The sequence below is a fragment of the Tinamus guttatus genome, unplaced genomic scaffold (assembly GCF_059628265.1).
Source record: "Tinamus guttatus ecotype Peru unplaced genomic scaffold, ASM5962826v1 Tinamus_guttatus_pri_ptg000470l, whole genome shotgun sequence".
In the NCBI taxonomy this organism is placed as follows: Eukaryota; Metazoa; Chordata; class Aves; order Tinamiformes; family Tinamidae; genus Tinamus; species Tinamus guttatus.
Window position 1 is genome coordinate 1,167,958 of NW_028289004.1, and position 26,496 is coordinate 1,194,453.

General features: G+C 42.4%; 2 protein-coding genes across 5 annotated transcripts in view; both read right to left on the reverse strand.

The window, feature by feature from the left end:
- PHKA2 (phosphorylase kinase regulatory subunit alpha 2) overlaps nt 1–19,744 on the reverse strand; it is a 36,101-nt gene extending 16,357 nt beyond the window's left edge. For 2 of the 4 annotated variants that reach the window (XM_088532734.1, XM_088532733.1), the window contains exons 1-15: nt 19,654–19,744; nt 16,438–16,596; nt 14,493–14,540; nt 13,717–13,885; nt 12,849–12,931; nt 12,114–12,194; nt 10,414–10,512; nt 9,956–10,102; nt 9,699–9,752; nt 9,010–9,132; nt 7,240–7,335; nt 5,741–5,848; nt 5,039–5,117; nt 3,953–4,087; nt 611–720 (exon numbers count right to left, since the gene is read on the reverse strand). In XM_088532734.1, coding sequence (XP_088388860.1) covers nt 611–720; nt 3,953–4,087; nt 5,039–5,117; nt 5,741–5,848; nt 7,240–7,335; nt 9,010–9,132; nt 9,699–9,752; nt 9,956–10,102; nt 10,414–10,512; nt 12,114–12,194; nt 12,849–12,931; nt 13,717–13,885; nt 14,493–14,540; nt 16,438–16,596; nt 19,654–19,731 — 1,569 coding nt within the window. In that variant the 5' untranslated portion in view covers nt 19,732–19,744. Of the gene's footprint in view, nt 1–610; nt 721–3,952; nt 4,088–5,038; nt 5,118–5,740; nt 5,849–7,239; nt 7,336–9,009; nt 9,133–9,698; nt 9,753–9,955; nt 10,103–10,413; nt 10,577–12,113; nt 12,195–12,848; nt 12,932–13,716; nt 13,886–14,492; nt 14,541–16,437; nt 16,597–19,653 lie in introns of those variants that run through there. The other 2 variants (XM_088532731.1, XM_088532732.1) reach the window with 2 other exon arrangements.
- A 3,732-nt stretch (nt 19,745–23,476) lies between these two features.
- ADGRG2 (adhesion G protein-coupled receptor G2) overlaps nt 23,477–26,496 on the reverse strand; it is a 48,406-nt gene continuing 45,386 nt past the window's right edge. The window contains exon 28 of the mRNA XM_088532719.1: nt 23,477–23,836. Within this exon, the coding sequence (XP_088388845.1) occupies nt 23,652–23,836 (185 nt within the window). The 3' untranslated portion in view covers nt 23,477–23,651. The remainder of the gene's footprint in view (nt 23,837–26,496) is intronic.

Consider the following 26,496-nt stretch of genomic DNA (forward strand, 5'->3'; position numbering starts at 1 on the left):
GACTTGGAGTCAATGACCCCGTAGCCTTCTAAGACTAAATGTCAGAATAAGGCTATGGTTAGAAGCGTGCAGCATTTCCCTAAGTGTATAAAATGAGCCATTCGTTTGGGGAAGATCAAACTCCTACTTGTACTGAAGAAGGCATTAAACAAAGAGAACCACTCTTTTCTGCTGACCCCTGCAACAATATATTGAAGAGATTACACCCTCGTGTCTGGAGGCTTATAGTTCCTGGCACGCTTAGGTGAAGCTAAGTTTTCCATCAAAGCAATCAATAGGCACACATATCCAGTGACCCATTTTTGGACAAACTACTTATTCCATTAGTTAAAACATCGGTTAGTGCAGAGATCAGTAACAACTTTGTACTATTGATTCACTGTGTTCTTCTGAAGCTGAGTCCAAAGAAGCCAGATTCTGTATGGCAGAACAGAGACTTATCAGCATTCCTATCATGTTGATCACAGAATTCCCCCCACAAAAACAAAGTACATCTGTTTTATCAAGCCTGTTCCATCTAAGTAGAATGACAGTATACAACTGCGAAGCCATTCACTAATGATTAGCCATTAAGCAAACTGTGATTTTCCTGCTAGTTTTACATGCTCACCTGAGGGGTAAAAGCAAATATTTGATTTCTTATCACATACAGCTTGGAAGTGCCTAACACTCCGATGTGTCGGTGTGGCCGTCCACTTAGTTTCATGCTCTTATTCCGGCCTGTGAAGAAAGGAAGAAAAAAATAAAATAAGTCTCACTTAAAGTTTCCTGTTCTTCTCCTGATATTTAAAAGAACTGAGTCCCTACTGCATGGTTTTCCACAACAACTTTTTTCAAAGAGCTACTTCATTGGCATTGGCATGGCAGGATATGGAATACTGGATGCTACAAACTGGTGTGTTTTGTAGCACACCTTAGTACTATAACTATGCCTTAGGGCTCTGGCTTTTGTAAAGATCTGACCGAAAAAAAAAAATGTCTTCAACGGCTCTGGGAGCAGGTTCTTCAATTGTAACCATTGCTCAGCACCCAAAGCTTCCACTAGGAACAACAGGAGACTTATTATTATGCTTATTCCACCACTGGACTTTTCTTCACAAGAGAAAAAAAAATACATTTAATGAATCTCTATCATATTTTGAATCAGGCAGACAGACATGCAGAGAAGGTACCATACTTCCTTTTACATTATAAAGGGCAACAACTGCAAAATCCTGGAGTCTCAACTTCCAGAACAAAACAGGGTAACAGCTCTGGAAAGCCCAGCTGACACTTTGTGCAGATGATGGTTCATTAATCATCTAGATTGGCAACAACAAGATAGGAAAAACCAAATGAAACCTGTCACAGAAAACAACCAGCATCACTTTAAACAGCATATGGAGAATAGAGGAAGTCTCAATTTGTACCAGACCTCAAAAGTTGACAAAACTGAAGTTCAGATTCTATATGGAACCTGCACACAGGACACGCACACGCTCCTGTCAGGAGAAAAGGCATTGTATACAATGTGCCAGATCAAGTCCAGAACAGCTAGTTTTAGACACGTGACATCTGAGTTTTGGAACCAGAAGCAGAAATTCACCATTTGTGAGAAACAATTCAATGCACACACTACTCAAACACCCAAGAGATATCAGATCTTCCAATAAAGCAGAAGTGGATAAGGTAGAAATATATGAAGATAACACACACAGTGTTCTAATGTGGTAGTCTTGTCACATCCCTTGCAAACTTCTCACACTCTCAAGCGGCTCTGTGTCCCCTGCCTGCAGCCCAGTCACGAAGGGCATCATTTTTCCCACAGAATCACAAAACACTTGAGGTCGGAAGGCACTTCTGGGGGATGGACATCCCCATCTAGGTCAACCCCAAGAGGCTCCACAACCCCTTTCAGCAACCTGTGCCAGTGTCTCAATGCCCTCATAAAAAAGTGCTTTTCTTTTGCTTAAGTGCAATTTCCCGCACTTAAATTTGTGCCCTTTGCCTCTTTCTTTGCTCTCCACACATCCAGGTATTTAAACATTCTGATGAGGTCCATCCAAGTCTTCTTTTCTCTAGGCAAAAGAATTCCATCTTTCTCACCTTCTCCTCTTACATCAGACACGAAGGAGTCCACGTGAGGTATGTTTAAGGTGTCAGTGGCCCTATGATGGACTTACTCCAGGATGTCCAGGTCTTTTGTACCGGGGAGACCAGTCCTGGATGCAGCTCTCCACGTGCGGCCTCAGCAGGGCTGAGGAGAGGGAAGAATCATCTCCCCCAGCCTGCTAGCAACACTCTGCCTAATGCAGCCCAGGATACGCTGGGACTTCTCCACTGAAATGCTGCCTCATATTCAACTTTGTGTCTACCACAAAACTTGGCAGCTACTTTAGAAAGACGCCAAGCTCACTGCTGCTACACCTACCCCCAGCATGGCTTATTAGCTAATGCTCTCCACTGCACCCTTCGCTCCCGCAGCCACGAGCTGTCTTCAATCTGGCTGACAAGACATATCGGCAAAACAAGCATATGCCTGGAAAAAAACACTCCACTGTGAAAATTCCCAAGGAATTCATTGATAAAAACAATACACCAACATCTCAAGTCATCTTACTTGTCCACTTGTGAAAGAGTTATTATACACAACTGTAAAATAAAAGCAAGCTTCAGCAAAGCTCTACAAGCGTCTCATTTGTTCAAAGTTCTTTGTGCTATAAACATAAATTCCTGCCCAAATGCTACATATGCAACTTCCCTTCTCCATTTAAAGGGCATGCTTTCTAAGAGTACATATGAATACCGCATTACTTTAGACATGCCAAAGTTTCTAAGGGCTTCCTGGTTTGGGGAAGCACAGTCTTTTACTCTCCCTCAACATTATCCATAAACATAAATGAAATTGCCACAGGAACCCTGAGAAAGGGTTATAAATGCAAGCTGATACAGCTCCTCTTGTCCATGCTGCAAAAGAATCCACCATAGCTGATTTACTCACCTCAGTTTTACTTTGCAGTAACATCCACAGTTTTGGATCAGGAGTTCCTAACTGAATGTGTTTTTACTAGTTTCTGGCACACTAGAAACTAGTAAAATTAAGTTCAGCTAGGTGTATATGCAATTTATTTATTTTTTTTAACCAAGACCCAATTAATCCTGGCAATAAGTATCAGGAGAGTCTGTGGGTGAAATCTTACTAGATTTTCAAGTTAAGCAGAAGCAATTAGAATTTTTAGGCATTTATGCAATCTAGTTGGCAGGCTCAGGGGGACCACAAAGTCACTGCTGAGAAATGGGGATGTGTTTAAAGCACTGGGGTTAGCAAATCCCCTGCAATCTAAAAGCTTCTTGGTTTACAAGAGAGCTGAAGGGCTTTAATGGCTCAAATCAGCTCAGGGCTGGAAGGAGCATTAGCAAGAATTTAACTGCCCAAGGATGCTCCGATAGCAGCAGGAATGCCCTAGTCTGGGGTAGAAGACTTCCCAAAGGTAGAATGGCCACGACATTGCTCAGTTTCCAGACTCAAAACTTAAATACTTTGACTTCTGAAAGGAGGAACATTGTTTTCCATATTATTTTCCAGGTCTTCTTTTTTTTTTTTCTCTCTTGATTTTTCCTTTTTAAAGACAGTTTCTCTTTGGAAATAGCTCCAGAAGGACAAAGACAGCCATTTTCTCTGTTCACCTCTATGACAACGTAACACGACCATGTTTTGGCCACCTTGTCAAAAAAGGCTCCCTCTCTCCTGCCATTGGAACTCATTTTTTAGGATAGAAATTATGGTTTTGTTAAGGTTCTTTACGCAAATGCATATTTTTTAATTCGAGGAATTCGTATGTATAGAAATATTTCTGGAAGCAAAGAAAGAAAGAAAGGAAAGAAAACGAGACAGTACAAAAGAGAGGAAAAAATAAAAAACAACATAAGGCTTGCAGAGCAGCAGAGGCAGACTTCCATGTTCAATACCTACCCAGCATGGTGTAGAGATTACTTAGGATACGAGCTGGCTGCACTCTGAGAGGATGGATGTCAGCGATACTCTGAACATCTATGCCATGGTTTTGCAGGAGATTCTTAATTTCATTAGATTCTGCTAAAACAGTTACTGTATAACAGAAGACAAAAACCACTATTAGGAAGCACATTTTATCTCTCTCTTTTTTTTTAAGCTTTCCCTGCTGAACCTCTTAACTAGAACGTGGTTGACCAAATATGCATAAAGGCCCTTACCTGTTTCTTCATGACTCCATGAGATCAAATGGGATGTTGGCAGCTTTTGGACTCTCTATTTCTCAATACATCTTGTCATTTCCTCTGGCTTTGGATCACTGGATAACTCAATTTGGAAGGGACCACAGGAGGGCTCTACTGCAACCTCCTGCTCAAACCAGGAACTGCCCTGAGGTCAGATAAGGTTGCTTGAGGCTTTATCACTTTTTTTTTTTTTTTTTTTTTTGATTTCTTTTAGTACCACAAGGTTGGATCTTTTTCTTTCAATCTCAAATCATATAGGGTCTGCTATGGCAAAACATGGGAAAGCCTGTCTTGAAAAATCTTTGTTGTTTCCATACAACACAGCTGAGTCAATGGGAACCAGGTGCTATTATTTATAGCCACAAACATTACAAAGGCCAGAAAACGGCAGAGGAAGAACAAAGCCCAGAACGTAAAGAATTTCCAACCCAAGGCCCCAATTCCATCTCCTGCTCTGCATAAGGTTTTGCCCATATTAGCTGGATTACTGGTTTGGGACTAATAATTCAGTACTTTTTTTGCATTAAAATAACAAAGAATGCTTAAAATAAGCAAGCATTTCTATTTCTACTATAAATACTTCAGAATAACTGAATATCACTGCTATGAGACACTAGTAGGGGAAAGGAAGCAAAGGTAAGTGCACGGACTGCCAGGAGCTATGGAAATACCCACTTTATTTTCTACACTCAGGGAGAGAAGATACTGAACAGCTGGCTGATAAGGTGCTTTCCTTGCAGAGGCACTTCACCATTACAGAATGCAACTCCCCCAGAACGCTTAAACAAAAAATATCACTAACCTTGAACCACAACATCAGGCTTAAATCCAGTGGAAAATCTTCTATTTAAGGGATCAATTTCACCTGCAGCCAGAAACCCCTAGAATAAACGTGAAAGAGAAAAGTAACATAAACAAAAATTAAGTAAAAAGTTTTTCATGACATCCAGAAGAAATCCTATTTCTCATTTTTAGCAGGGTAGCAAAACATAGAGCTTTGTTTTTTCCACCCCTTCTATGAAGTCATATACTGAGTAAAAACAGTTCTTGAAATATGTTTCAAAAAGAGTTGAGGCAATTTGGCCTTACAGCTCCACTGAGATACTTTAACAAGTACACGGCTCATACTGGAAAATGTTGGTAGGGATTTTGTGCTGCAGAATAAGGCCAGCCCAGTGGAACTGCAATAGTGCAAAGTCTATATAGTGCTATGGAACTGCAATGTAAGTTTGAGCAGCAAATCCTTTAGCTTAGACTTCATATTCTTCTAGTCTAACTACAGACCTAATTCACCTGACAACCCTACAAACTAGTACCTATATCCAAAAAAGGTCCTGAAAGCTCTGAATCACTTGGTGAGTCACATACGTTTCTGTCAGAAGACACTGCTGTCCACTATCTGACAACCAAATTGTACTTGAAGTATACAGGAGTGTACTTAGAGTGAACACAGCCAAAGCAGAGTGTAATACAAGCTCACTCACTATACAAGAAACACTGTTACCTCTGCTAATAGGCAGCTAAGAACATACAGTGATTGGCCCCAAAGATGAGGCAACTTTCCCACTGGGACACGATCCACAGAGTGAGGATTTTCATATTCCTCTTCCACCTGACAACAAAAGCACAGACAAGAAAAATTACCCTACAAATCCGAAGAACAATCAATAATATTAAGACATTCGAAAAGGTACGATTTATCATCTACCCTTTCTAACCTGCCATTACTACTAATGCCCCAATCTCTTGCTTTTACTTTTGAGACTGAAAGGTATCTGAAACATAAACAATGCTCCCTTCTGATTCACTACTGCACCCTTCTAGACTGAATGTATAGTTACACAGTGAGTAACAGCACTTCCCTTTTTCTTGCTATGCCTTTGATTCCTTCCCTCTGGGTCGCTGGTAGGTAACTCCGTCTGCTCTCAAAACCCTTGCAAGATGATATATTCTACTTATGTCTACCTAGCTTCCTGGAATAAAGGTGCTTTTCAAAAAAATAAAGCCTATTCCACCCTTTCCACATTCAAACGGTCACTGGAAGAAGAGACCTTTAATTTATAAGGCCTGCCTCAAAAGTGCTAAAACCCTCCTAGACAACGCACACTTCTGTCACAGGCATTAGAAATTTGCAAAAACAGCAGGCACAATCTGCTTGTCTGGTATGCTCATCACACTATACTGGTGCCTATGAAAGGTCGTTGGCAGGTTCTGCACTCTTACGTGCTCCTACCAAGTAAGTAGGAAGGCGATTCGGAATTTCAGCCTCAGATCTGTGAATAAAAACAGCAGCTGTCAACACTCCCTGCATAAACTCAGACGAGTCCAGGAGGTTCCACACCGTTAGTGAGTGTGGTCTAGAGTAGGAAGAGAGGTTGGCAGGAAGGAATCCAAAGGCAGCTAGGGTGGAAGAGCACTGGATTGGCTGAATGAAGGCTAAGCATTTGAGATTGACTATCACAATGAGAAAATCAGGTAAAACAGTAACAGAAAAGATGAAAAACAAACAAAAGACTCCCCAGCCCAAAACCCTGATTAATATGAAACCCATTTCTCGCATTCAAGAACTGGAAAAGAAAGACTACAAACAACTGAAAGAACAAAGAGGCCAGACAGTCTCTGTGTTTTGTGTCTTCTCGGAGACTCATTACCCACATCAGCATCAGTTGTTCTTTTTTTTTTTTTTTTAAATATATACACCTTGTTACACATGAAAAAAAAATACTCAGGAGAAGGGAGGATTTAAAGTTTTAAGCCTGCTCTCGTAACTCCCTAATCACTCAAATTTCAGAATCTGATCCCTTGGAAGCCTCAAGTCTACCACTTGTCAACACGAGCTATTTACTTTTATAAGATGAGGTGCAGTAATCTTTATTGTTGGTTTAGATGAAATAGCTACAGGGAAAAAATAAAAATAAATAAATAAAAAACTCCACAAAACTGACACTCATCCTGATATCTGAACTTCACATTCTGAAGTGGATGCTAAAGATTTCAAAATACCTTTTCTGAAGGGACTGCATACAGTTCTGGCATTAGAACTATTCCATTCTTTTCTCTAATAAGGATTCCTTCCAGGGCCTCTCTATATTCTTGTACCTGAGAGGAAAAAATAAATAAAAGACGTGAATAAGAACTCACACTGAAGCCAACAAAACGGAGACAGTAAAGTTAATTTTTAGTACTTTCCGATGACCCTTTCAACTACTATCTGATCTCTAAAAAAAGATTTGCTGCTGGAAGGTCAGGATTCAAATTCTTAGATACTGTTTCAGCATCTCAGTATTCTCAATCTCAGAAACTTGAGCACATGTCTTTTATCTATAACAAACTTGTAACACAAAACTGAGATAGAGCATCTTTATTTTTAACCTTGAAAATATGATCTATAAAGGTCACAACTATCTTGGTTCACAAGTGCTTTTCTGTGGTAAAATCTGGTGGACTTCTGTACAAGGAAGAAAGCAACTCTGACATTTTTAAAAGTAGCATTTAGAAAAAAGAAACTATCAGTTCTTATGTCATGAGCACATAATTTTTGGGACACTTTAGGAATGCCATACTTCCTAACTGGTTTTGAAAAAATAAATAAATAAAACAATTAAAACTAAGTCTACTGAACTGAAAATGTTCTTGTGTTGAACAAGGTATTACAAACAAGAATACCAGACTGACAAAAATAAAAAGTAGTCAATATTCTCTGTATGTGCTCACCAAAACAGCTTGTATTTCTAATGTTAATAATTTTCTCATGTAGTTTAAAATGTCTGTACAGAAAGAAGGATTTTTGGCTTGAAACTGCCTGCTTAATTAAGTCTTCATTTTATTTTTTAAGGGATTATATTTATCAATCTCCAGTTCTCCTGCATACTAGGGAGTTTTAAAATCCTATGTTATTTTTCAGTTCTTCCAAGTTCTGCAGAACTCCTGTTACTAATACGCTTAATCCTAGTTAACCACTCTAATCTTTGGAGAGCTGTGATTGATTTAGCTCCCCCCTCACCAGGGAATGCTTGGGGCAGCAAAGGTATGAAATAATTTATGACATCAGACTCGGGATTAGCTTAGGAATTAACTTAGGAAAACAGTTACTTTATCAGCAGATAGCATGGTTCCTCATAAAGGTCAGTCCAGTCCCAAATCTCCCTTAGCATCTAAAAGGAGGGAAGGTATTACAAGTCTTATCCCAGCAGCCATACCGCACGGGTTAGAGGAAAGGGGAGCTGCTCCCTCCCCGCAGCGCTGTGAGAGGAGGCATCAAGGTTGGTGATGAGGGAGCACCAGCCCAGCAAAGCCTGCTCAGGTCAATCTGACCATGCCTGCCAAGAGAGCCTCCCAGCACGGACAATACGGCAGCTTCTCCCACATTGTGGAGTTCCCAAAAAGGTCCTGGTGGCTGCAGACTATGGCCTTCCTGCTGGCTGCAACCCTGGCAAATTCCAGTGAACCCTAGTGAATTCTCAGTAGCTTTCACTGCCAGAAAGAGTACCAACATTGCAAAAGATTCACCTAATTGCAAAAGATTCACATCCGCACAGGGCAGGAACAGTGCCACAGCCCAAGGCAAAGGCTCCACCTCTCCACTCTCCTGCTAGTATCTGTGGCAAGTAATTCATCTACACAAAAACTGCATCTAGTGAAGGAGCTGCCTTTTACTAAAGAGGGCTGTTTGTACACAGGCAACTGAAATTCAAAATAAATCAGGTCAAAGCCACAAAATACAGTGGCTAATGGCTTCACATTTTCGTTCGAAGTCATTTCTTCTGTCCCTACCTGAATTTTGTCCTCATTAAATACTCCATCAATTAGAAAGTATGTCCAGAACACCGGCCACTCGCATTCAATATTCTCAAACAGCTTGAGCTCAGCTGGGTCATAATGCAGCCTGCTTGGATCCTAGAAATTCAATCACACCAGTTACTCACAGTGCTAAGTTATTTGTATTCCATACACAGGGGAATTTTACACAAATAATTACAACAAACAAACAAACAAAAAACTCCACCTAGTAAAAAAACTCCATGCAGCAGCTTGACTTCTTATTGACATTCAAACTACTTTTTTCATTCTCCAGAAAAATCGACCCTCCCCAGTTTCAGAACCTAAGTGTCACACAAACCATCTTAGCTCTGCCTCAGTTCAAAGACATCCAGGGATGGCCCAGAGGCACCGTTTCCCCTTAGGCCTCATCAGCTGGTCTGGGGTGGGGGAGGTTCATAGGCACCATCAGCTTGTCTGGGAGGGGGGTTCATTTCCAATAGAACTCTGGGGTAAGTTCTGCAGTTAGTAACTGCTTTTCCAGTCCTTGCTCTCCGTTAGACCCGAGTCATTCCCAGAGTGGATACTTGGATTACTACCAGATCCACTAAGATCTTAACAGTAGGACAGAATTTCACCTCTTATCCTAACTGAGACATACTAAATTCTTCCACACTTCTCCTGAAAACAGACCAAAGCAGTACCTCTTTGGGTGTCTTGTAACCATCCCGGAGGAAGCGACAGCAGCCGTAACGGCCCTGTAAAAAGAGACAAATTATTGAAACTTCCCATATGGTTCTTCCTCGCAGACTGACACCTAAATACAAACGTACGTTGAGTTTTCAGTGTCACTTCAGGATTTTCCTCCCTCTTTTCCTTATCCTGACCCACCTAGTCTGTCAACGCTTTTTCAATTAGGATTTTCAGTCAGGACAGGGAGGTTCTGTCTACTCATTCTTACCTGCAATTTGGATATGATTTCACTCTTGGTTATATTAACAAGGTTTATATCCTCCACTGCAAAAGCTGGGTATGAAATAATGGAGAGAAGGCCAGCATCAATCTCCTTTGACGTGGATGCCCTTGGCAGCATCGAATATAGAATGGACTGAGTGAAAGAAGAAGAAAAAAAAACATAGATGTGGAACAGTTCATCTTGTTCAAGTGAGTGTGTCAGCAGAGCATGTCATTTGCAAAGCCACACGGAACTCATTCAGTAATTATTTGTGAGTGAATTAATAGGAGAATGTTTCAAGCCACCCATTTTCAGGAGAACTATTATAAACAGGGTGAATAGTGTAGTCTTAAGTCATCTTTATGGTAAGTTTTTTGTTTAACCACTCAATATTTCATTTATAAACAAAATGGGAGGGACGCTGGATTTTCTTTTATCAAGGGAAAGAGAAGACTCCTTTTTACCTGACAATGTTCTACTTCATCAGGAAGAACATGAATCACGGATTTGTGCCCTCCATGAGCACCAAAAAGATCTAGTTCATCAATTGCTTCCAAAGCTGCCTTCAAAAAACAACAACAAAATATTTTTAAACTGAGCATACACCCTAGAACCTTGTCTATTTTCCTTCCAAGACAAAGGAAAGAGAGAAGTCTGCTCCATAGATATTTCGATAATTTTAAAAAACATCTTTTATGGGAAATGGCCTTAAGAAAAAGTGAGTAAGTCATAATTCTCTTTTTAATTCTCTTTTTGCTGTAGTGGGATACAGGATGTTCTGGTGAGGCTTCTTACAATTTAAACATAGTGCAAAGCAATGGTAGGCAAAGCTTCTGCTGAGAAATCTCAGTGTTGAAAAGTTTATTACTAAACGCTTCTCCTGTCCCATATTCCAAAATAATCTTTCACTCGGTTCACTCTCACTGCTCCTACCCAAAGGCCTGTCCAGAAAGGAAGTCTTGTACAACATGACCCGGGAGCCAAGCAGATTGGTTAGCAGGAATAGAAAGCACTTTACCATTTCTGTCTCTACTGATCCTACTGCTTCACAAGGGAAAGAGACGTCTGCTCTCTCCACTCCTAACCAGCTAGCTGAGAAACATCAAGCTCCATACCAACAGATGGATCAGGACGTCTCACACGACTTGGCCATAGGGGTTGGCCTAGAGAAGACACTAGCGGGGCACCCATTAATTGTAGCTGAGATCTCCATGTTAACCTAGGAAGCTTCAAAATCCCAGCTTTGTTGACATGGGGAGCATCGCCCTGCAGGGGATATGGCTGCAAGACAGCAAGGGTTGGACTACCACATTCAGGCTAGCAGATGTTTCACAGAGGTTCAGTAGCACTGATCACTGCTCCCTGTCCATTTTCACTCTGCAACTTTTGCAATGCAACTCTCTGACAGAGAAAGTAGAGCATTGCAAAGCTTGCCTCATCTCTCTGTAGAGAGGCAAGGGTATTTTTCTTCTTCTAATACAAACATCAGTTTATTGGCAGCAAAACAAACAAATATGGGAAACAAGTGTTAAGAGGGAAAACTCCTTAAGTAGGTTAAGAAAAAAAAAGTATCCATTTTTATCTCTGCAGCTGGTCTTCAAGGCAGGATATGGGGGACAAACTGAGCAGCACACTTCATTCTCAGCCTCATACCAGACAGCTACAGGATAGCCTCCCTCACAGAACCTGCCCCACTGCTGCTGGACTGAACTACGGCCAAGGCCAGCAGGTTTCTCTCTGTTACAGCCACATACAAGATCTTGGTAACTAATAAATCCTGCTGAAATGCAACTAAGCTTTTGACCTCAATTAATTGCCAATGACTTTTTATACAGTGTCTACACATTACATTTACTGCCTTTTAACCTTCTTTTAATATCCTTATGACCTTTTGCTATGGGACAGAGGAGCCAGAAGAGGAACCTCTTAAAAAAGAGTTAAACCCTACTGAGGTACTTCAAAACAGACTGTTACCACAAAGATTTTATGCTAAATGCACAGATTTTATGCCAAATACTCATTCACACACAAATTCTGCTACAATCAGTTTACTATCATAGTGGCCAAGAAGACTTTCCCATAAGGGAAGGCCAGTGTCAAACATGTTATCTCTACTCAGCACGATGCAACAGTCACCAAGCAGCAGTCAGTGAGACATTCTCACTTTGGCCATGCCTACGGAGCTTGCGTTCAGTTCAGGGATGCCCTGGTTCGTCTTATCACCACGCTCCCACATTCCATAATCCTGCAACAACATCAAGAAAAAAAACAGTGTTACAGTGTTACATACAGAAAATGACCCCTTCTGCCTCCCCTCCACAGGCACAGCCCAACAACAAAAACAGAACCCTGTACGAAGCTGGGTTAAACAGACCAAAACAAACAAGACCACCCCCTACCACACACACGTGCACCAGGCTTGGGAAAAGCCTTCCTAATTTTTAGAGACGCACACAGAAATGTGCTACAACAGAATCAGGCCTACAATCACAAACCATTTTCTTCACAGTATTTTCTTCCCAAATACCTCTCCCAGCAGCCTTTTGAATTCATCGTGTTCAAAAGGCACACTTATTACCAATTTGCTTCTTTTTTTTTTTTTTTTTTTTGAAAGGTGCATGAAATTTTAGTGACACATAACAACAATGAAAAATAAAGTTCAGACCTGGGCTGCACATTACTAGTATGATACAATAAACATATCTCCATCCACGTAGCAGAAAGCCCCTCCATAGCCCTCCCACCGTTTCCAAAGATGCTACCTACAGTATAATGCACCAAGAGATTCTGACAACCTCTCATCATAGAGGTCATCCATGTGTTTCTTCTCCACTAATAAATTATTCTTGGCCCACATCAAATGGGTATTCAGACCATTTGCATATAAATAATTACTTACAGCAACTTTGTAGGCAGCTTCTATGTAAAATACAAGATTCTGTATGAAGGTAACTTCATCAAGGGTGAAGATGATACGCAACCCTGATTGAAAGCAGGAAAGAAATTAATTAAACCATGCTAAAACTGAAATATTTACTTCTTGGCAAGTTTCAAGCTTTTAGCTTACTTGCTGTCAACTACTGTCCACTGAATGGACAATGGAAAAATTGATTTCAAAAGAAGAGGCAGAAAGCATCAACAGTTCACCCATTCTTTGTTGTTGTTGTTGTTGTTTTTTCAAAGACCAACCCTCCCCTCAAAAAACAACCCTGTGAGGGTGACATTCAGGCACAGGGGGTACACAGAAGTTAAGATGTGAGCAGTAAGAAGTCGGACATGCACTCTGACACCCATGCACTCAAACACGAGGGGCTCCAAGGACAGAAAAGCAAGCAGGGAACAAAAGCAGAGCCACATCCTCACAGGAAGTGCACAGTTGTGAAGAGCATCAAAATAAAACATTGCTAGGGAAAAAGAAAGGATACAAACAGGAGGAGAACACCTGACTTGATGCAGTCACTCTCTAAAGAGGACAGCACATCAGCACAGCCCGCACTGTCTTCAAACACAAAGCTCTTCTCTGACACCGCTCTGAATACCCCAAGTATTCGTATGCCAACAAACATTATGGGAATAAGCACTGCCAGAGTAATTACTATAAACTTGAAATCCTAACTAAGCCACACTTCTTTCCCACATAAATACTATTTTCTTCTACAGTAATAGCTATGCCAAAAATCTTTGAGGCTAGTTAAAACTTTTTTTTTTCCCTTTCTAAATGAAAGAAGAGTGCAAGAGCAGTCAAGGCCAAAATATCTTCTGCTTACCCGATGCAGTCATCTGTGCCAAGAAGAGCAGGTAAAGGGATGTTGCATCTACTTGTAGATGCCCCCACTGGTCATCCCCGACCACTGTGGCGCAGGTAGCAGAGTTATACTTGGCGTGCAGGCAGTCCTTGGTACTCTGCGTGTGTTTGAACTTCTCTACCTTATCTACCTAAAAAACAGCACAGATTTTAAATCTGAAAAATCTTAGGAAGAAACTCTTCAGTCACGAACAATTTCAGAACAGAGATTTTTCTCTTAGGAGAGAAGAAACTTGAGGTTCTAATTTTTCTTACATCACATCAGTATGATTTGACTGACCGAACTAAAGAAGAAACAAATCTTGACTTCTCTGACTTAGACTAAATGCACATTTTATGAAGAAAGAATGAGCTTTAACTAAGATTAGCTGTGCATCTTGGTGAAAATCAATTCTCAAAGGCAAAAAATGTAATTTGCTCCAAGCATGATCTTTAAAAGGCACAGCTGAGATCACAGCTTTGCTGAAGGAAGCTACAGAATTTTTACAGAATCCCTACATCACTTTGTATATTCCCCTTTTTGGGGTGCCAAAAAGTCACTGTATAAATTCTCCCTCCCACCTTCCAAAAAAAACATCTGCTTCAGAAGAAACACTCTGTAAACACAACACATATTGGACATATTCGACATGTTTTGCAGAAAACTCTCATTCTCTCCCTTGATGTACCAATTGCAGCTACAGAACTGGATCTAACCTTGTGCTAAAAGCAATAAATGCTACTGGTTTCTGTCATTACCTGTCTCATCATGCACTGTAGGAGTCCCCGCATCAGCTTCACCACGTTCTGCAGGAACAATACAGATGAGTGACATTCCCACATCCCCATATCAACTATTCCAGACAACTGAGAACAGCAAATTTAACCCCCTCTCCCCCCACATTAATGTCCTGCAAAGGTATAAATGCATACTTGTCCAAAATGATTTTTTTCTCCCTAACCCCAACTTTACAAACACATTTTTTCCTTGAGACGTGTCGTGTTTTTGTGGGGGATGGAGAGGAGTGTGCAGCTGCTTTAAAAATGCAGTACTTCTTACCTCTCAGAATTAATTAACAGTCCGAAAGAATTCAAGATCTTGATCTAATTCTTTGATTTTCTATGGGATTACAATATACTGGGGGATTTTTATTCCCACACCCATGTCAAGCAGGACAAGGGCCATCTATAAACAGCTGAACAGCCCTCTTTTTATCTGGCTAAGGAAGTAACATTAATACCAATGATTTTTTAGAATAACAGACCTAGGGAACCTGGGGAAATTTTTCACCTCTTTGTAAAGTACAACAGCAAGGAGAGGGCATCTGTAAAGGACCTTTACCATATATCATAGAATCATAGAATGCTTAGGGTTGGAAGGGACCTCTAGAGGTCATCTAGTCCAACCCCCTGCACACGCAGGGACGCCTAGAGCACGTGGCACAGGACTGCGTCCAAGCGGGTTTGGAAGATCTCCAGAGAAGGAGACTCCACAACCTCTCTGGGCAGCCTGGTCCAGTGCTCTGTCACCCTCACTGTTAAGAAATTTTTCCTTAAGTTCCTATGGAATTTTTGGTGTTTCGGTTTCCGGCCATTTCCTCTAGTCCTATCAGTGGCCACCACTGAAAAGAGAAGCATAGGTTTTTGTCTTAAGCTAAGAAATTAAACCCATCTCTTTATCCAAAAACTATTATGGCTTCAGAACATGATCACGTAAACCACGTCAGGGTTCTTCTGCCGCCACAAATTTCAGTGGTTTGAGGAATACACATCCGCCTTAGACTTACCCAATGCCTTCAAAGCCAAAGCAAAAACACTTCAGAGTTGTGCCAAAAACTGCCTAAGTTTTCAGCAAACTTGTCCACCTAACACCAGCCCTTCCATGCAGGTGAGGCAGGAAGCCTTTGGCAGGGTGGAAACGGGTTCTCTCACTCTCCATTTAATTCACCTCCCCTTCTTCCCCCGCACTTAGACTTCCAATACCCGCTTTCCTGACTGTATAAAGATATCACCAGGGTCCACAGAATTTAATACATATCTGTGTCTGGCACCTCCCCTCCCACTCTCTACCACTTGAGTTTAACAACAGTGTGGAGGTTTTGTCTTCTCTGGGTATGATCAAACACATGCTGCTGTAACCACGTATGACTTTCAAGGGGCTACTCTGGCTCATGTTCCAAAGACTGTTACTTTAAATGGCATATTTCTTTTTACAGGGAAGAACGGTTCAGCAGATAAACTGCTAGCTCAGTATTCAAACAACCTAAACCTGATTTTCTCTTCCAGAAGATACCTCAAGTGAGACCCCAAGATTTAATCAAAAGCTTGTAAATCCAAGCACAAAATATCTTGGAAGAGCAATTTCCACTAATCATGCAAACACTCAATGAAATTTTGACTCCTTCAAGTTGTTTTGGGGATTTGCCTATTTTAATTCAGTTGCTGGCTTCCCCGTCACTCAGTTCTCCAGCCCTAAAATCAGAATCTTACTCTCTTCTTGGAAAGTTGCTGGGAGCACTGGACGCCACACTGCGCACAGACACCAGCCTCCAAGGAACGAAGCAGATGCTTTCCACCCTGGGACACGCGTATGGAAAGCCCCGTCACCTCCCGAGCACGACGGCAACGCAAGCGCACCCTGCAAAGCTGCTACTTCACGGGAGGAAGTAAAAGAGGAAGAGGTTTATGCAGAATTTTGCCGTACCTGCTCGAGTTCATAGGCTTTGGCCTTGTCCTCGTCGCGGTCCGCGTTCTTCCGATAGGCCATGCCCAGGCCCCACACGGCCAGGATGCTGTAGATGTTGTCCCGCACCCAGGCATCCTTGTGGTGCGTGCTGGCCGACAGCAGCCCCGTGACGGGGTTCTGGCCACGGCAAAACCAACAGGAGCGCACGGGTTACTACATTATTAACATGCAGCAGGGCTCTCCACGACCATGTTCTTTGTAACAAATCCAAAAAAGAGAGCCAGAGATGATCTCACACCCACTGCTTGGTGTGGCTGCGCACGGTTTGGTAATAAAGTCAAACCTTTGCTTCTCAAAATCCTGAAAATCAAAGCTGCTTTTAACCCACCAGGCTATCAGGTTTACTGCATATCTTTTTCCATGTAGGATGATTAGCTAAAGTACTGAGGGGAATCTGAAGAAAGTTGAATGTAAATTGCACATCTAAGGAAAGCAGAGTGTTGAGTTAAAATCAGAAACTCACTAAGCCTGGGATCTGTTCTTCTCTACGTAACTGCTCTGTGGCATAACCTCAAGAAAGTAAAAAGCAGCACTACTTCCCTTCTAGGAAATGTAAAAAAGTATTTTTGTTTATATATCCTACTTGGTTTATGTATTTTGCATAAAAGTCTTTTTATAGCCTCTGCTATAAAATGTACCAAAAGACAAATTTCAGTGGTGTTTTATATCAATGCTATCTGAAAACCAGAACGCTAAGCAGTCTCCTGCAACCCAAATACTCCATAACTCTTAAATTTTTTATTTCATTATTAATTCCCCTCAAGTCATTACCATTCATTTTAAAAGCATCTTTCTCAGCTACGTATTTTTCATTAACGGGGGAAAACGAGAAGTAGAGAGGCAAAAAGCCAACAGAGCTTTCAGTCAAATGTAGCCTTTAGAGCAAATTTCACGGGCTGAAAGACCAAACTTCAGTGGAGTAAGCAAACAGCAATGGTCAAAGCTGGTGCGACAAGGCACAAAGATTCCAATAATAAAAAGGGATACAATTTAGAAAAATACATTTACGGTCATTCATTTCTGCTACATGCTCTATTCTTCTGTAGATATTTATAAGAAAGTTTTGAGCTGGAAGAGATTTCAACTGAAAACTCCAAGGCTTTGCACAGGACATTTGAACAGTGATTCTGGCGACAGACTGCCCAAGATACCCAGGCTGACTGCGTATGGTCAGTATTATTGTTAAATACAATAATGCGCAATGGCCTGTTAGGGGTAGGAGCATACATGCCTACCGAAAACTGCCCCAGAGCTTAGGGCTCACAAATCAAATACATTATCTTCATCCTGAGAGAGGGACAGCTATCCTGTGACCTGCTTTCCACCCTAAAAGTTATTTATTTCCTTCCCTTCACCCCCCCCACTGTTGCCCCCCAAAAATCTCTTCCCTGCATTGAGCGCTTAGTGGAAAAGGCCGCGGTGAGTCACAAACACGCACACAAGTACAGCAACCAGCAACTACAAAATTATGGGTCACTGGTAGCACATGTTGCTATTAAGTTACCCTTTTTGTCAGTGTTTAATATTAATGTCATTAGCATACAGCTCTTATGAAGCCCATTTCATCTCTGGATGCCGGAGGCCCCATCTCTCCTCTAATGGAGGCTACCTCCAGCGGCTGCATCCTGGAGCAGGGGAAGCCCAAGTAACTTGTGCAAGGTCATCCAGCAGACAACAGGCAGAGGCAGGGGCACAACTCAAGGCATCTCCCACATCCCAGCACAGGGAGAGCACAAAATACATCTCCTCCCACCACTTCCATGTCCTTGCATTTGTTTCTAACGAGTTTACAATAACTCACACAAAAACTTCAGTCCACAAACACGCAGAGTTTGTGCCCACCACAGCCACGGACAAAATTCTTTTGACCAAAGGAGATTCGAGTCCTAACCTTTTCTTTCATTTCTTTGCAGTTTCTAGTAACTCTCAACAATATTTGGCAACTGATTCATGCAGGGAAAAAAAAAGAAAAAAGGAAAAAAAAAAAGAAAAAAAGAAAAACAGCACAAACTTGCTCTCATCTTTCTCTGTTAACTATTACTGTCCTCCAAGCCTGTCCAGGTGAGACAGGCACACAAAGCAGCAAGCACTGAGCTACATGTTTATGCATGCCTACTGCCAAAATATTCAGTAGGTCACATTTCTGGCCTGCTGGTCCTGACATCTTGATTTTTTACTGTTTACATGTCCAAGCGGCACTATCAGAAAAGCAGCCAGACCGACACCAAGCATCAAAACCAGCACTGCAGTCAGTACAGTTACACTGGCACGGCAGATACGAGACCGTCAGACGTGCAGCGCAGTGCACAAGTACAAGACAGATTGTGCCTGCTGGTCCCCACGAGCCCAGCTCTATTTTAGGTTCAATCCTTCTGAGAGGTGACACTGATGGACACATATTTCACAGGCATCACTCCCTTCCTCTGTGCTGTTGGGGCTTAGCAGTGACACAAGGATGCATAGTGTGTGTATGTGTGTGTGCATGCGTGCCTGCACCTATATAAAAAACATGACCACAAAAGAGTGTTTTATAAACAACACGATGACTGTCGTGCTCAGGCTTACTCTGTTTCCACATGCCTTTTTGCACGTCCTTATGTAACCCGCTATTACCAGGCATCCCTGAAGAGCTTGCGATGCTCGAGTTTACCCTGCTGCTGGACGCAGGAGCTGGATGCTTCCTGCAGCCTCCTCGTGCTCTGCACGACCAGGCAGCGCTCACGGCTATACAGGGGCTGCATAACCAGGCCACAAGCCCCTCCACAGCAAAGCCACTTTCCTGCCGCTTCCCTGTGCTCCATGAGCAGTCTCGGTACCGCCAAGTTTCTCGCCAGCCGCCCCACTGAAGATGTCCCTCGTGGGGCAGGTGGCACGGCCACTACAAGCCCTGCCAGCTCCCCACACAGCTCCCTCAGACCCTCGCGACCCAACACAAGCTTCTCGCCTCCCCAAACATGCAGTTCCCCACAGCTTCCTCAGGGCGCCCCACAGCCCCCCAGGAGATGCCCAGCTCCCCACAGTCACACTGCTCCTCACAGCAACCCACAGCTCCCCGCAGATCCCAAGGGCCCCATCTGCGCACGGTGACTCAGAGCCCCCAGCGCCACCCAGCTCAGTGCGGACTCCCCACAGCGACCTCAGCTTCCCCATGTCCCCGCTCCCCGCCGCGCGCACCTGGTGCCGCAGGATGGTTCGCTGCACGAGGCGCGCGTAGCCGTCCAGCCGCACGCCCGAGTTGCTGCGGCTCCGCATCGCGCCCGGCCCGGCCCCGCCGCAGCCGGCAGCCGAGATGGCGGCGGCGCCTCCCCCGGCCTCTCCCGCCTCCTTCCCGCCTCCTCGGCGGGCGCGGGGCGGGGCCGGCCCCGCGGGCGGGCGGGAGGCGGCAACGGCCCCGGGGCGGGGAGCGGGGCGGCCGCCCCCAGCGGGGCCCGAGCGCTGCGGCGGGGGGCGATGAAGTGCGGGCGGTTTTGTAAATCCTCTGGAAACTGGGGAAAGATGAAACGCGAGGCTGCGGCATCTACTGAAAGACGTATTTTTAGGCTGGGGGGAGGAAAAAAAAAAGACAATTGGGGATGTTGGAAGTCTGAAAAAAATGCCAGATTTTATTAGGTGCCTTCACCTATCAGCTTTCAGCTCTTAGCTTGATAAAGAAACAGGATTTCCGCGATGCCGAGAAGCAGCCCTGCTCCCGGCCCTGGGTAGGGGCTGACGGGAAGGCTCCTCCTGACCGCAGGCAGCTCTGCACGTGCAGGTGCCTGTGCCAGGGAGCACCAGGGGCAGCCGGGCAGGGAGCACCAGGGCTTGGAAACCTGGCAAAGATTTACTCAAAGAGCACAAGGCGTGCGCGCAACCCCGAGCTGCTCAATCTTCAGTGGATCCTTTCAATCCTCCTGGTGACAGGGAAGAGAGCTCGGAGGTCACAAGGTCTTCCGGAAACACTTCTTTCTCTCTCTCCCGATGTGAAATTACATTATTAAGGAAGGGTTTTTTGCTTTGGGTTTTTTGCTTGTTTAGCATGATGACCTCATTAACTGTGAAACTGGCAGCCAGGGCAGAGAGAACAGGCCTAAGGAGCGACCTCTTCCTTCTGTTGTGGCTCCAGGAAAGTGTTCCCATGCGGCAGGACGGGGTAGAGGGCAGTGCTTGAAGTTCCTTAACCCCCATGAACCTGAACGCGCCAGCTGAGCAACCCCAGAGCATGGGCCCGCTCCCTCTCACAGTGCTCACTGCTTCGGGGCACTACATTTTACCCAAAAGTCGGTCAACGGAGAAGGGTGCACAGGCTCAGGGAGCAGATCTGTAGAGCAAGGTGGTGCCACTGGACCCGGCGGGCTGCTGTTGGTCTACAGGGATGCAGAGACATCCCTGAGGTACCGCTGCAACCACCGGCCGATGGCTGCGCTCAATTTTGCTCGCTCTTCTGGCAAGGGCTTGCAGCCCTCACTGAGTTCAGGGCTGCCTAGGGGAAACTGCTAAGGGTGCTGCACAAGAATTTGCAGCCCCCAGAGGATATATATTCTTCAGACTATAATGTAACTTAGGTTTGCTAGGCTTTAAATGAACTACCAGGGACTGGAAGCAAAATAGACGGAAAGTCATGTCAGTCACATCGTGCCAACTTGTTTAATCATACACTTTTAAAAATACATTCCCTAGGAAGGAGGTTGAGATAATTCAGATGAAAATCTAGTATAAAACCATGGTTTATGATGGTAACCATTCAGGCAGCTAAAATAATATCCTCTGGGGGGGGTGTGTGTGTGTGCAAATTTTACTTTAAGGTATGAGCAGTAAAGTAAGAAAAGGCTCCTTCCCCCTGGGGATAAATTGAATAAAAAATATTTTTTAAAAAAGCATGTGATGGGGTGCAAAAATAAAAACAAAGGAAGACTGCAAGCAGATTGGCCAGGATGGAATATACTGGAGCCAAACTCGGCTATGTGCTTTTGCTCCTGGCAGTCTTGTGGAAAACCCTCCACAGGCCTCAGAGCAAGCCCTGGCTGGACACAATTATGTCAAACTTCTTTCTGCTCTCAACACTGCTGCTAGAACCATGAAAGATGCAGTATGATGTGGAAAAAAATAAATGCAAGGGCCAGGTCCACGTCATCTCCAAGAGATGACATTCTCTGGTTCTTACCATTTGAAGGATCGACTGCAAAACAGCCCACTGTAACGCTACATATACTGAAATGAGAACATTATATATCTCGTGTTATTCTTGCTATAAATTTATTTTTACAACTGAAAATATAAATACAAGAACATTAAATAAATTTACAAGAAACAGTGCAAAGGCAATTTAGCCAAAAAGTTAAAGCATTCACAGAAAGGCACTCCAACTATTTCCATTCCAGTACCATCGTTTTTAACGCATAGCTAAAACCTTGTGGATAAACACAACAAATACTTGAAATTCTCACTTTAAAAGCATTCTCAGAGGAGTCTCAGACGTAGGTGACCAAAGGGACCACACGTTACACACAAAACCACAAGGGGCTTTGAGTGCTTCTGAGGTTCAGTTGCTGAACTACAAGAGAGCCCCAGCTTGCAGGCCCTTTAACTGATGCTTTCTGGTGAGCAGAGGCTTTCCAGTGCTGAGTCCTTTGGGAAAGCCAAGCACTTGCTACCATCCAGCATGTGTCTGCCTCAAGTAATCCTTCAGACTTGAACCCCTCTGCAGGGTTTGGCACGCTGCAGCGTGACACTGGCTTGTTCTAGCTCTTGCTCCCATTCATATGAGCCCTGGGAGCATTCAGTCTTAGCCCAAGAACACAGGGAGAAAAGCCGTGTCGAGAGCTGCCCAAGTGTGTCCAGGCCATGCGTGACCAGTGCTCCCCAGGTCCCAAAGCTCGTTTCTGTTCAGGAAGAATCTTCACAATGTCCTATGGGCTCTACCTGCTTTAAGCTGTTATGCATGAAGAGCCAAAATCCAGCTCTCCTTTTTAAGGCAAATTAAAAGGCAAATTCCACAAAGAGAAGGAATTTTTGCTTTTACTGAGCTAGGGCCTCAGAATTTGGTTGGCCAAAGTACAAGCAAAAGTATTCATTAATGCTCATGAGCTGCCCCTTAAAAAAAAAGCAACCATACAACAAAACCAAAAATTTGCTTGGCTACTAGATATAGCAGCTAGCCTTTATTTCCTGTAATTTATTCTCTTTAAAAAATGACACTACTCTAGCTAATCTCTACAGATGAGAAACAGCAGTGCGTTTAATCTGTGTAACAACAACTCAAGATAAAATACTGACCTTGCTGAAATCAATGGCAAAAATTTCCACTGACTTAGTCAAGGTACTGTCATAACTTAGGTGTATCTTATAACCTTATGTCTCCCTCCCTCACTCCTGGAACTCTGCTTTGATGATACCCAGCTTCCATCCCTCCGTATTTCAGTAAGAGGCGACTCAAGTTCAAGACTGATCATGTTCATACTTACGGTTCTGTATCTAGCAAACATATTTAAACCACTGTCAGTGATTTCACTTACTGAACAAATTAGCTTCTGTATCAATATTAATTATTTCAATTAAAGGCACCTGCAAACTACAATAAAAGTTAAAACAAAATACCAATTACTTTTCTATACAAAGGAATATTTAAATTTATATTACAAGAAATAAATATAAAAGTACCATTAAGATGTTTAAAGGTAGGTATCTTTTTGCTTATCTACAGCACTACAGAGTCTGTAACTATAACCTACAAAACGTTGAAGGAGACAGTATAGCTAACACTTTTAAAGATTGTATGCATAGGCTGTAATTTCCTATATTTATACAATACTACAATGTACTATATCCAGATAAAATAACTCAGTTGTACTGAAAAAAGTCTAAACAAAACTTTCCTTTAAGTGTAAAAAAACCTACCCCCAAAACCCTTCAATGACAAATCAGAATAGAAATGCGCCAGCTGTAATTCAAGATCTGAAGTACCTTGTTGAATAGTAGCTTCCTTTACTTTTTTTTTCTTTTTTCTTTCCTTTTCTTCTCTTTTTCTTTGCTATTGTCCTTGTCAATCCATTACATGGCTGCCTTGAAGTTCCAGTACCGTCTATTAAATAAAATCAATTTCTGTTTTTCTCACATTATGTAGAACTGTTAAAAGTAAAATCTGTACTTCACTGTAGAACAACATATTGTAGAACAATGTACTGCTTAAAAGGAAATCACATTTTCTCAATGAAAGTTAGGCTTCCCCTCTTTGAAGTCCTTCTAAGTGAGATTCGGCTTTTTTGACTGCCTGTATCATCCTTTTCTTGAAGTGCAACTTGTTTGCCTGAGAAGTCATGGAGACACACGTCACCATTCTGTACAATGAAAGAAACACCGTTCTTCTCACTGGAAAGATGGCCTGCAGAAACAAAAATACATCCCCTGTCAAAGTTCAGAACCAAATCCTACACGCCTTTGCAGTCTATATACAGTACACACCCCCTACTTTTATTCCAGTAACAATTTCAGAAGGGATTTCTCTGTACATGATTTTCTGTAGGAAAGCAGTAAGAGATTTGGGAGATAACAGCACACTGTACACATGGTAAGACTGCATCTTTTATTTTCAACAGTGAAGCCCACATTTCGCTGAATTCGAGAGACTCTGACTTGGAATAAATCTTATTATTTAAGCTGCCAAATACTACTACTTTCTAGTTTTGCATGAAAATTAAGTTAAAAACGTTTTCAGTTTTGTCTTGCATCTGGAACATGTGCTGGAGAACATTTTCTTCCTTGGAAATGCACTAAACTTGCAGCATTTATTCCCGGATTATAATTAGAGTATGCCCTAAATCTAGTGCTTGTCAGACTGGGCATCTTCCCTACAGTGAACACAGGTAATACCTGTGCTGACCACAGGCTGCTAAAGAAATGGAACACCAGCTCCCAAAATATTTAAATTACTCCCTGGAATCTCATTATCTCCATGCATCACATTCTAGTTATCATTCTTGAAAGTTAACACTTTGTTATTGTTAATATTTGTGCAAATGCTTCTAAGTGTTTTTTTTTTTTTTCTTTTGTAAGTAGGTCATTTTAAAAGATCTGCGAGGATACTGATATCAAATATAAATATCTAATACCCATGTCTTTTAACAGTTCTGTTACATACTGCATTCACAACTGATTTTCAGAGTTAATACTTTAAAACTATCATATTTTAAAACAAAAGAAAAGAGAATATATATATATAATTAAACTTTTATCTGTGCATTAGGAAACCACAAGAGCTATGTTAACATTCCTGCCATCTAGGACTGAGTGGCGGTAACTTGCAAGGAACATCATGATAACAAAACAACAACCAGAACTAAGATTATTGTAGAGAGGGAAAGGGATTCATTTTGTTAAACACTACTGAGAAATGAGTTCACAGACACAGATACAGGCCTGTCGTTTATACTAGAAACAGCATTTTAAAAAATTCCCATAAACATAGTCAGTGTTGCCTAATGCTAAAATTGCTGAAGAGACAGATGGTAGAAACTCCTTGCAGGTTATGCTTCCAGGAAGACCCAAGATACTCATAAGAAAGTTGTATGTAGTGGAAGAAGATATCTTCACAAGGACAGAAAGCTGATCCTCCCTGCAGTAGATGTGATTCAGTCCATTAAATATCCGGGGTATCCTAGAGCAGAATCCTGCTATGGGTCTGCCCTCCCCTTTTACCCTCTCTCATGACTTCAGCCTTCTGAACAACCCCTCCAAGAGGGGCAAAGCTCCATTATAGGATCATCTTTAACTATTTCTTTTGCAGTTATCAGAAGCAGAGTCTTGGGTGACCTCCCTCCTCTTCACTTCACCCCTCCTACAGAAAGGCTTCTGCAGAGACCGAGCTAGACTTCTCCTCTCTTTTTGCTTGGGGCAGAACCCTCAAGCACACAGGTTTAGGGATCAGTCCACTCAACCAGTTCCTCTAGTTATTAATACCTCACTTTAGGCAGACTGGACACCTTTTTGCAATTTTCTTACTGATTCAAGCAGATGACAGTGCCTGAGCTATATAAAAACTTCATTTGCAAGCTTTACTTTGGAGTGAGACCCAGCATTTTTTAAATAAGAAATGTGAATGTGTGTCTAGCTGACAAAATTTACTGTCATTTTGAAAGTACAATGCATATGACTAAACATGAGTATCTCGGAATAGAAGTCTAAAAGAGTGGGTTTGAAGAGATGTCTGCCAAAGAAAAAAAAAAGTTACAACCCCAGACTAAACTATTGAGCTGCCACTGGACTTGAAAAAAGTAAGCAACCCCTCAAGAGTATGCAAAACCTTTTAAATACAAAGTTAAAGGTAAAAGGCCATCAAGCAATAAAACATGTACAAATACAAACAGGGTAAGATAAGCAGAAGGGCTTTGTTAATTCAAATCACGTCCTTGCTGACACTGTAATTATACATTTGTAAGGGCTTCAGCCCCTGCCTGATTGCATTTGATTGATTTTAGAAGAGATGTTCAAAATAGTTAAGCTGTGTTCCTTATAGGGCAGGATCTGAGGAGAGGTACAGCTATTTTGTGAGCAAATTGAGAAAGGTTAGTTCTGTTCCTCAAGACTGGAATCTGGAGGCTCAGCCACGTGATACCTAATGGGAGCTTCCCAAACATGAAAACCTGTCAAAGAACAGAAAACAAGGAGCATTAATATGTTATGAAAGGATCAAGTTACACAATCATTAGGTAAGCAAAGCCACAGGCTGTCCCAAACTTACCATGGCAAGTCATTCAATTCTGTCTGGAACGGCATTTCCGTGGAAGCAGTGAGGCCAAAGCCCTAAGTGTTTACAGCTGCATACATTTAATGACATAGGTCTCCTTTACAAGGATACTTTCTTTGGGCAGCACACTTTTTTAATTACAATATTGCAGTGTTATTGTGGATTCCTAGCTTTAAGAGCAGGGGATAAGACACAATAAATTAGAAGGTCCTATGTTCTTGCTGAACAGCAGCCTGACCTATCTAACCAGGCAGGTACTTTTGGGGGTATTTGTCCAGCTCTTCACAGATACAGTGATT